At 38.5% G+C, this 12096-nt stretch overlaps 1 protein-coding gene across 1 annotated transcript in view; it reads left to right on the forward strand.

The window, feature by feature from the left end:
* TMED10 (transmembrane p24 trafficking protein 10) overlaps positions 1-9807 on the forward strand; it is a 34050-nt gene extending 24243 nt beyond the window's left edge. The window contains exons 4-5 of the mRNA XM_055304390.1: positions 6151-6277; positions 6665-9807. Coding sequence (XP_055160365.1) covers positions 6151-6277; positions 6665-6786 — 249 coding nt within the window. The 3' untranslated portion in view covers positions 6787-9807. The remainder of the gene's footprint in view (positions 1-6150; positions 6278-6664) is intronic.
* Positions 9808-12096: the final 2289 nt, after the last annotated feature.

Consider the following 12096-nt stretch of genomic DNA (forward strand, 5'->3'; position numbering starts at 1 on the left):
GCCACCCAGGTGCCTCTATTTATACTTTTTAAAAGCTCGACTTCACTTATATGTCCAAGATTAAGAAAAGCAACGTGTTTTTAGTTCTTAAAGATTTTATTCCCAGACTGACAGCTATATATATATTTCTGGGACATAGATTCAGTGCTATTTAGATTTGAACAACTGTGCTGTCTTTGAGAAACACCATAGTCAAAAGTAGCTTCTAGTTAATAAAATAATTTCACACTCTAAGAAACTTAAAGAGCAAGATGGAAGCAAAAACTGCAAGAGACTAGGAATGGTGATAATGAATAAACATTTTTGCTGACAGGAAGTATTATAGGTAATAAAAATTGACATTTATTAGGGAGGTGGAGGTGTGCATAGGATAAGGGTAAGGGGACTCTGAGCCATTTTTGTCTATTATGAAAGATATCACAAAATGGTTCTTCAAATGGAGAGCACCTTTTAAAAACCACAAGAACTGGGCTGCCTGGGTGGCACTTAGTGAGTTAAGTGTCTGCCTTCAATTCGGATCATGATCCCAGGGTCCTAGGATGGAGCCCCCACCCCTACCTCCACCCTGTGTCCAGCTCCCTGCTCAGCGGGGAGTCTGCTTTTCCCTCCCTCTGTCCCCCCCCCATGCATGCACATGCACGTTCTCTCTCTCAAATAAATAAATAAATAAAATCTTTCCCCCCCAAAAAAGAACAAAAGCACGAGAACTACTTAAGACCTGGAGGATGGATCTTCACAGAAAGTTAATAGTATTTTAACCCAGATCAGAGTCTTTTTACAATGGTACCTTGAAGGTATGTAGAAGAGGTGTGGCACAGGAAATGTAAATGGTTTTTAAAGAATGTAAACTAAATAAAGGAAAGTTGATTTAAATGATTTAAGAGAATTTTCTAGGACTGAGGGACCCAGAGAAAGTTGCTCCATCTTTGATCAGGACCTAGAAAGGAGACTAAAATGGAAGAAGATTGGAAATGACCAGCTAATTCTGCAACAGGAAGTAGTACAAGAATTGCTGCTCTTTAGGTTTTTCCTCTTTTCCTTAGTTTAGATATTCAGTGGAACAACACGAGGCTGAGTTATTTATAGGTGATCAACAAGAGCAAGGGATGCGGTAGAGGTAGTGAATGGAAGACAGTTTCTGGCAGGGACTTTGAATTGCTTGTTTCTGTGTCTATGCTAGTTTAGTTAAAAGACAGAAAGCAAGAGAGCCTCTTTATTTGATGAACTGAAGAGTAAATTAAAATAATCCTTTCAGAGGCACATGGGTGGCTCAGTGGTTGAGCGTCTGCCTTTGGTTTAGGTTGGAATCCAAGGATGCCTGGATCAAGTTCTGCATTGGGTTCCCTGCAGGGAGCCTGCTTCACCCTCTGCCTGTGTGTCTGCCTCTCTCTCTGTGTATCTCTCATGAATAAATAAATAAAATCTTTTTAAAAAAGAAAAATATAATCTTTTTAATCTTTGATGATTCAGAAGAATCATACTATTTAAATAAGATAATATATGTTAAAATGTCATTGTAAGGTATAAAAGAAAAATGTAGTTATTTTGAGGTAGAAGAATAGCTAAGATGATTTCAGTTTTCTTGTTTTTTTCTTATTAAAGATTTTTTAAAAAATATTTTATTTCTCTCTCTCTGTGTGTCTCTTATGAATAAATAAATAAAATCTTAAAAGAGAGAGAGAGAGAGAGAGAGAGAGAGAGAGAGAGGCAGAGACATAGGCAGAGGGAGAAACAGGCTCCATGCAGGGAGCCCAATGCAGGACTAGATCCCAGAATGCTGAGCCAAAGGCAGATTCTCAACCGCTGAGCCACGCAGGCATCCCCAATTTTCAGTTTTCAGTGACTGCTGCAGTGTCCTCAACTTGAAGCCACTCTTAAGTCAGCATGCATTGAATTCCTACCGTAAGGAATTTTACCGGTTGTAACTTTTTCTTCCAAATATAATGGCTGCCATTATATGAAATAATAGGGCACTTGATTAGACATTAGATGTAATTTTTCCCTCTAAAACAGAGGGCATTATTGAGTTTATATATAAAATAATGTGGGCATCACTGTCATGGAGCATTTTAGAACTCCTATTCCTCCTGGAATTTCTGTCATCCTTGGAGTTTGTTGACATTGGGGAAGGGCCTTTATCTTCCCTGACCTTTTGCTTAACCCAAGAGGGGAATCCCTAGCAGAAAGGAAACCACAGCACTTCCTTTGCCTGCTTCCTGCTTTGGAAGTCTGGCACGTCCTAAGCATGTCATTACGCACATAGTTACAACACAGCTCTAAATTCTGTTTCTTAACCAAGTAACTCCTGCTACTACTTTCTTTGGTGATCTTACCACCACCCCCTCCACCTCCCCCAAAAAGGCACAGCAAACTGAGACAGAGGAGTGGTTTCGACGTAGGCCAAAGACTAGCCCTTTCCTCAGTCAGTGGCTAGGCTCCCTTGAATCTTGCTTAGAAATAACCGTTACTTGTCTTTCAACAAATGCCTGTGACAAGAACATGAATAATAGAAGCACTTGTTCTCTGGTTAATTACCGGAGAACACTGAACATATGTAGAGGTTTTGAGGCATTTAATTTCAGGCCCTTGAGGTAATAGAGAGCTTTTATCTCCAGAGGATTTGAGCCTATTGGCCTAAATGTTTGGCTTAGAGGAGGTGGCACATTTCTTTAATTTTTCACATCCAAAGTATCTCTCCCTTGCAGTTGGGAGCGTCATGATTCTGAAATCCCTTGTGGTTTTGTAAAATTTAATAGTAGTAGTCAGGGTTTCAGTAGCTAGACACAGTACTACAATACCTACTAAATTGTTATGGAGGATTTACTTAATTAGTGCATGTGAAATTGCTATGTAAACAATACAAATGCAGGCTAATATTTTGGAAGCTAGAATGGTTCTTTAGAGTTTGGTATGTCCTCACATATTAGCACTTTGATCTCTGTTGAGTTTTGAGGACCTTTTACACTGTCTTCTGCCCATTACAATGAAGAGGGGCACATCTTTATAGAGTCAGTATGTGAATTGAGCCTTTTTTTTTTTTTTTTTTTTTTTTGTGGTCCATGAACTAGAGCAGCTGTTTGCAAAGACTCAATTATCTAATCCTGCAGTTGTGGAAATGAAGGCAATAACTATCCCACAAAGAAGTTGTTGTCTGACACATCCTCTAACTCTGGGACTCTATATATGTTCCCTTCTTGATGTAGATGTCAAAATTTTCAGTACAACTAAAAAATCCTGTTGTGCCTGTGGGTTCTATTAGTATGTCATTTGCTATCAACATGTATACCAGAAACACTGTTGCCCTTGTTGGAGCAACAGCTGAAGACTTTCCAAAAGTTCTACTTTTCTGAATGCCCTTTGGAGAGGAGGAACTCTAGTTCTGCATACTAGATCCAAAATCCCTTTCTCGACATGAATTAAATGAAATAACATATAGGCAAGGCACCTGACACAGTTTGGTTAGTTCAGTAATTTTGGCTCCCTCTTTCTATCCTTTCTAGAAGTTGACTATGACAGAGTAAATAGGATTATCCTAAATTTCATAAAGCCCTAAGATTGGCAGTATTATCTGGCTTTATTTTGGCACATTCTTGACCATTTTAGTTTCTATGAAGAGGTCTGTGATTCACATACCTCCCCACACAAGAGTTGTTCTTGGGTGTAGGTCTGCCTTCTTTATCTTGACTGTGTTAGAGTAGATGGTGTCCACTGTTACTGCTGTGCTTCTAAAATTTGGGGGGCTGTGGTGGGGACTGTGGAGGTAACAGCAATTTGACTGAATTTGGCTTACCACAAAAAACTTCTCTTGAGTCTCAGTGCTCCAACAAGGAAAACAGACTAGCAATTCTCTAGAGGCTCGTTCACACGTGTGCTTTAAGAAGCAGTTTTTCAGAGTTAAAACCTTTCCTTGGTGCAATTATATGACTCTGAACCCTAGGTTCAAATCATCACTAAGGGAGTGGAAGATTTGGAAATACCTTAAGAAGGGTAATTTCACAAGATTTTGGAGGTGTTTTACATGGGCAGAAAAAGGCTTTCTGACTAGTAGCTTTTCCAAGGAGTCCCTACCACCACAGACGAGAGTGATAGTGTGGTAGGGAAGACTTTGTCCTGGGTGGTGGGTGAAGGTAGATGCAGAGTGGTCTGAGGAAGCCTTGTTGCTTCAGGGGACCAACAGTAATTCCTACTGCTATGAGAAAGTTGGCCCTTCTGAAGAAGGCATGAATGGGCATGCTATTCAAAGTATACATTGTATTAATTTCCTTAAGTTCATGAGCCAAACTAGTGTGGGGGAAAAAGGATAAAAATCAAAACAATGTGAATATGACAGTGTACGATTGAGTGTTAATGATGTGGCACAGTCTAAGTGCTATAGGACTTTAAGAAAGAGGGCATTGGTGTGGACAGTAGTGAAGGGAAGCTTCATGGTTAAGGCTTGAGAGATAGATAGGATTTGGATATATTGAGCGGATACACTTTTAGAAGTCAAAGATACAGTTTTGCTTGCATTTTATAGGAGAGCTTTGCAGGTTTTTTTTTTTTTTTTAGCTTTGCAGTTTTGATGTTGAATAAATGCTTTGGTGACCTTAGGTAGGGAGTCAAGAAACCATGGTTCTGCTAGTCTTGGTCTTCCACCCAAAGGACTTAGTAATAACTATGGAGTCTTCAGTTTGATTTGTAGAATGAAGACCCTTGTAGCTCTGGTAGTCTTCATTTAATGCCTAAATACAGTTTACATTACTACCCTCTAGTGGAGAATCTGTGGTATATAACATTGTCAAATAGGCTTTGCTTTTATTAAGCTGTTGGCAAAATACAAATCATCCTTCCAGCCTAAGAAAAGAGAAGTAGACTGGAATAATAGCCTGCCACCATGAAACATGTATAATTTCACATTCTTACAGACACTTTGAACATTAAATCAGATGTTCAGAAGAGCAGAACAACAGTTATTGGGGATTTTGATATGGATGTTCTTATTATCTTTTTATACTGACTATGATATCAATCTTGATGATACTCATTGAATACTTAGTCCTGGGCAAACGAAGAGGGTCTTCCTGAGAGTAGTAATGATAGTTTGTTTAAAATTTTTATTCTATTAGTCTGTAAAAATTAGAATAATAGCAGTATGAAACCAAGGAAGTTTGACTAATAAACTGGACAACTTATGCAGAACCTTGTGACATAATATAATATAGCTTGATCACTTCACTTTTGATCCACAAAAAACTTAGTGTGGTCTGCTAGTTTCCACCATCAAATTTTTAGTACCTTCAGAATAAAATATAAACTCAGACTTGGATTCCAGTCTCAGCTCTACCAAGCTCAGAACTAGGGCAAGTTTCTTAACACTTTGAACCTTCATTTCCTCATCTGAAAAATTTAGGAATAATAATATTCACCTTATATAAGGTCATGAGGATTAAGCAAGATTATAAGGTATAGGGGCACCTGGGTGGCTCAGTGGTTGAGTGTCTGTCTGCCTTTGGCTCAGGATGTGATCCCAGCATCCTGAGATTGAGTCCCGCATTAGGCACCCTGCCAGGAGCCTGTTTCTCCCTCTGCCTGTGTCTCTGCCTCTCTCTCTCTCTGTGTCTCTCATGAATAAATAAATAAAATATTAAAAAAAAAAGGTATGGAGTTCTATAGAGAACACTGATAATATTGTTTTTTTCTTGGACATGAGTAGAAGGGCAAAGTAAAGTGCTTTATTAAAATCAGAAATCTTAGGAAAATAACATTTTACTTTATAGCCCACTATATTATAATACTTATAAGGAGTTTTTAGTAAAAATTAAAGTATCAAAAAAGTTTGTGGAGAAGGGCAGATTGCCCAGATTTCAAAATATGTTAGAGTGATAACAGGGAAGATTTTAAGTTTGGTGAATTTTATTTTTTTTAAAGATTTTATTTTTATTTTTTTATTTTTATTTTATTTTATTTTTTTTAAGATTTTATTTTTAAATAATCACTACACCCAGCCTGGGGCCCAAACCCACAGTCCTGAGATAAAGAGTCAAATGCTCTACCAACTGAGCCAGCCAAGTGCCCCAGATTTGGTGAAACTTTTAAAAGACTCCTCTGTTGCCTGTTCTAGACCAGAGCAGTTTTTTCAAGGAGTGAATTCATAATTCCTTTCTTTTCCAGATAGCCAAGGTTGAGAAGCTCAAGCCTTTAGAGGTGGAGCTCAGACGCCTAGAAGACCTTTCAGAATCCATTGTTAATGATTTTGCCTACATGAAGAAGCGAGAGGAGGAGATGCGAGATACCAATGGTGAGAAGGCAGTTCTTGTTTCTTCATAAAGGAGACAGATCTCTTTTCTCAGTTTTGCCAAATGGGATGGGGGAATGGGATGATCACTTACTTCAGTATTGTTGCTTTTCCAGGTAAATGAGCTTTGTTATATTTTCAAGGGAATAGAAATTTCTGTGATACGTGGTTGGCTATATTCTCAGCTTATTGTGTATCAAATTGATAGTGCTAATGTTTGTAATTTTTAACATTCATATATAGAACAGTGAAATTTTGAGAAAAGCCAATCCAAAATCCTACTGCCAGGTCTAGAGACTAGGTGAAGTTAATTAATTGCCTTTTCCCCCTGGCCCCTGTTAAGCCTGTTGAGCCTCACTTCATAGCCTTATAACACTTTTGTTTTTTTAGAGTCAACAAATACTCGGGTCCTATACTTCAGCATCTTTTCAATGTTCTGCCTCATTGGACTAGCCACCTGGCAGGTCTTCTACCTGCGTCGCTTCTTCAAGGCCAAGAAGTTGATTGAGTAAAAAGACCCAGTCTCCTCCCACCTTGTATCTCAGCCAGCTGAACATCACTGGGACGTGCCTGATCTAAGGCATCCTACCAACAGCACCATCAAGGCACGTTGGAACTTTCTTGCCAGAACTGATCTCTTTTGGTATGGGAGGACCATGGGTTACCACCTACACCCAACAAATCAATGAGGGACTTTTTTTTAACTTGGTAGGATTTGGACTGGTTTTGCAACAATAGGACTATTATTAATAGAGTTACCTATCACAAACAATAGGGGGTTACCTAGATAATGCCAAAGCCAGCATTTATACTAGGTTTCCTCCTGTTACCTGTCGAACTATGTTTTCTTTCTTTTTCCTACTTGCTCACCAGCTTGGGCTTCCACTCTAGTTCTTTTACCAAGGTTTGTATGACCATGTTGAACTTGTTTCATTCTGATTGTCCTCTTTGGATTTCTGTGTGAAAACACACTTCACTTTCTCTTGACCCTTAGCTGAAATGTTTAGGTAGCTTCTGGTGATATCCTTTCATAAATTTATGGCTCTTAAAAGGGTGATAGATGGGACACCTCATAGAAAGGAGCTTTGAACTGTATATAACTCCTAAAGAGGACTTCATTTTAGAGAATTAAAATATTTGTGCTCAACTGCCTAAACCTTTTTTGTGTATTTATGTGTGTTTTAGTTCTATGCAATTTTATCAGGTGTAGATTTGTGTGATCACCACCGCAAAATGCAGAACAGTCCAACTCTTATACCCCTTGTACTGCTCCCTTTTTATAACGAGAGCCACCTCCCTTCCTATCCCCAAAGCCCCAGCTTCTGGCAACCACTAACCTGTCCTCCATCTCTAATTTTGTCATTTCAAGAATGTTTTATATAAATGGAATCATACAGTATGTGATCTTTTGAGATTGGCTTTTAAAAGTCAGCATAAATCCTTTGAAATCCATCCAAGTTGTTGCATGTATCAATAGCTTGCTCCTTATTGTTCAGCAGTATTTCATGGTATGAATGTACCACAATTTGTTTAACCATTCCCCCATTGAAGGACATTGGGGTCATTGTCAGTTTTTGGCCATTTCTAATAAAGCTGCTGTGAACATTCATGTATAGGTTTTCATGTGAACATAAATTCTCATTTCTCTGGGAGAAACACCCAAGGGGGCAATTGCTGGGTTGTATGGTTAAGCACGTTTATTTTTGTAAGAAACTGTCCTACTCTTTTTCTGGAGTAACTGCCATTCTACCTTCCCACCAGCAATGGGTGACCAATCCAATTTCTCCGAATTCTTACCAGTATTTGCTATTGTTATTATTTTTTATTTTAGTCATTCTAATAGGTGTGTCTAGTAGTACTTCTTTATGGTTTTAATTTGCATTTTCCTAATGGCAGATGATGTTGAACATCTTTTCATGTGCTTATTTATCATTTATATATCTTCCTCAATGAACTATTTCTATTCTTTTTGCCCACTTTCTAATTAGATTTTTTCTACTATTAAGTTTCAAGACTTCCTTATATAGTAGATACAAGTACTTTGTCAGATATGTGGTTGCTTGAATTTTTAACATAACTTCTAGCAAGGAAAATGAAAGTAAAATTTACCAACACTTCCTACATGGCCAGTCGCTGACTTAATTCCTGTCTTTGTATGTTTTGTCTAGCAAATTAAGACATGGGGTATAAAAAAAACCACATCTGGAAGGATTATGAATAGAGTAAATACTTGAAAATGAATGTTGCTTCTTTCCCAAAGCAAGAAGAATTGCTATGGGAATATAAGGTGCCCAAAGGCCACTACTAATATAAGCAAAGGTATGGATACAAATGACCATGTTTATGAAAAGTTATGAAAAATACTGTCACTTGAAAATTTCTCCATTTTGCCTAGGAAAGTGGACAGGAGTCTGTCCTTTCTGTAATTTTCTTTTTTAACCCCTGCTGACTGTTGCAGGGCTTTGTCTAATTGCAGTGGCAAGAATTATAGGACTTAGGGCAAATAGCTTGCAATTAAGAAGCGATGTATTAGAATTAATGGAGAACACTGCTGTGATGACCAGGATAAAGTACAAAATTAGAAGAGGGAGTGAGTTACATTGTTAAAATCTCAGGCCGTTCTGTTAATGCTCCAGCTACTGTAAACCCAAAAGCCCCGCCCCCCTTCCCACCTTCTTGACTTCCTGACTCTAGAATTCCTCTAGAGTGGCAGAATGGTTCTTTCATTAATTTGTGTAACATTGCCATCTGCTGGTAGGAATTGATAGGTACAGCTTTTGAGAACCTGGCAGCCAAATCCTCACCATAAGGAGGATGGACAATGGATGTTGAGAAAGTCCACCTGTGATATTACATATACTAGGTGACAGAGGATACATCCAAGTAGGGAAGAGAATAACCAAATTTGTGGGTCAGATGCAGTCTTAGAGGCCTAAAGGTCAAATTCTATTCTGTACCATTAGCCTAGTAAGAAACTCTTTCATATTTCTGACTGGTGCCTTTCCCCTTTTTCAGAAGCAATGAAAGTTCTTCACTTGATTATATCCTTCTGTTTGACAAAATGGCAAATAAGATAGGAGAGGAGAATATTTTATTTTACTGATGTTTTTTTTCACAGATGTGACTCTGTGAAACTGGTATTTTTTCCATATCCTTCCCTTTTACTCTCATGCCAGAAATACCAACTCAGACATTTGTGCTTTCAGTTTAAAGTTCATTGATAACACCTTGATTTTATTGAAAAAGTAAAAATTATTTGCCTTTGATAGAAGGCTAGTGCAAGAGCAAATAAGCTTTAAAAATGGGGATGTTACCTGCTTTCCAACATTTTGAGCCTTTTCAACACAGTCTATAAATAACATAGAAATGATACAGTTTAAGTGCTGTTATACTGTTGTAATAAACTCCTGTCATAAGCCATTTTTCTGTTTGTTTATTGGACAGAGGCATGTGGGATTTCTACAGATTCACTTGTAAGTGTTGGATTGGGGATTTTTGTGTAAATTTTCTCAAATAAATGCTAGCAGAAACCATTTTAGGTGTATTTTTCTCTTACTCTTGAGTATCTCTTTGAAGTAGCAATAATTCTTCCATATGCTTCAGTTTTAAAGTATGGCAAATTATCCATATAAATTAGAGAAAAGTTATATATAATTTGCTGAGATGAATAAAGTTTATTTGAGCTAATACAGTTTTATTATATTTTATATATAAATATGTAAGCTATATGATGTGTATATAAACATAATCATAATAACATCTTCAGAAAGGTAAAATAGGGTTCTGTAAGCCAAATATTCTCTGTAACTTCTCTTGGAAACTGCTATTGGAATGATTCCTAGAGTGTCCTCTCCCATACCCTCCATTCTCAAAATACCCCTCCCAGTTCAGAACCTCTCAGGACTGCTTTTTTGCCCATCACATCTATATAAAACCCAACACAGCCATTTTCTCCTTCCTTTTACTTACAGTTGAACATTTTTCATAAAGCTCCTTTCCAAGAGTCAACCTGAAGTGCTTTGCACATTCACAGGCTGGCTGGCTTTTTTTATTTTATTTTTATTTTTTTTATTTTAGATTTTATTTATTTGACAGCACAAGTAAGGGGAGCAGCAGGCAGAGGGAGAAACAGACTCCCCAGCTGAGCAGGGAGCCTGATGTGAGGACTGATCCCAGGATCTTGGGACCATAATCTGAGCTGAAGGCAGATGCTCAACCAACTGAGCCACCTAAGCACCCCTACTAATAGAAGTACTAGATCCAGGTCAAGGGAGACAGCAGTCCCTTTGTACTCCAATCCAGAGCCAAGGTGGAGTGTTTTGCAGAGTGTAGGATATCATACTTTATAAGGGTCATTGATGAGCTGTAGAGGTCAAAGGAGTGTGAATTCATCTTTCACAACTCCCCTACCCCTTCTACCAATTCTCTTTATCCTCTCCTTGCAATCACTATCCACCTCATTAAAAATCAGGAAGTGAATCTCCTGGACTCATTTATTTACCTCATCAACCACATCCCTACTGATTATAAAGTTCTAAATGTTCCTCATATGGAGATGCCTGGGTGGCTCAGTTGGTTAAGCATCTGCCTTTGGCTTGGGTCATAATCCCAGAGTCTTGAGATTGAGCCCCAATTCAGGCTCCCTGTTGAGTAGGAGCTTCCTTCTCTCCGCCCCCCCCCCCCCACACCCTCATGCTTTCTCTCCCTATCTTTCACTCAGGTAAATAATTAAAATCTTTTAAAAAATAAATGTTTCTCAGATGGATTTCTCAAATATGGACTTCCTTTCTACTCACACTGATAGCTAAATACTTCAGTGCCTCTTCTTTTCTTAGAATTTTATTGTCTCTTAACTGGTCTCCCTGCTTCTAGCCTTTGTCCTCCACATTGTTAACAGAGTTCTTAAGAAAATAAATCTCTGGTCTTATGTAAAGTGACTGTTGTTTATTGTCTGAGCTGGGCACTTGAGCAAAATAAAGCTCTTTTATGCCTGGGGAAAAGGCGTGAATTGGGACTTCCCCAGCAAATTAGGATAGTCACTAATCATATACTCCCCTCCTTAAAAATTTCAATTAATTTTTTATTGTCCACAGGAAAGCCAAACTCAACAATTGAAGCCCTGTCTTCTCTTGCTTCTGCCCTACATACACCCTGGCCTCCAGCCACATGACTTTGTCTTACTCTCAAGACATACTCTCTGAAAGATGTGGATCCAGATTACTGGGTTTGACTTCCCTTATTAGCTGTGTAACACTGAGCAAGTTACTTAATCTATCTCAGTTCCCTCGGTAGATTGGGGAAAAATATGAGGATTAAGTGGGATGACTCAAGGAAAGACAACCTTTAACAGTGTTAGGAACAAAACACTCAATAAAACTTAGCTGTTAACTCTGTGATATAGGTCATGTTCCTACAGCTTTACAGATTTTAAAAAAGCTTGGAGATGTAAAGTTGCCCAAGGTCAATAGCTGATGGAACATGTTTTTTCACTGCATTACAGTTCTCTTAGCGACTTGAGGGTTAAGAGCATCTTATTGTAGATTTCCCACCCTCAAATATACTGGCACCCCGTGCTCCAAGAGTGTTGCAAGAGGTCAGACGGTCAGAGATCTGGACAGATACACGGAAGGAGGATGTTAAATTGGGGAAAAGAGAGTTGACTTAAAATATTTTGGGGAGTTGTATAGAAGAGGGAAGGACCTAGGGTGGTTCCGGGAGCAACGGCTGGGCCTACGGGCTGAGATGACAGGAGGCAAGTATTTCCGCTTACTACAGTTATCTTCAGTATCTCCCTAAACGACGAGCCCTGTCCAACGTGGAAT

Source organism: Nyctereutes procyonoides, unplaced genomic scaffold, assembly GCF_905146905.1.
Source record: "Nyctereutes procyonoides isolate TBG_1078 unplaced genomic scaffold, NYPRO_anot_genome, whole genome shotgun sequence".
Lineage (NCBI taxonomy): Eukaryota > Metazoa > Chordata > Mammalia > Carnivora > Canidae > Nyctereutes > Nyctereutes procyonoides.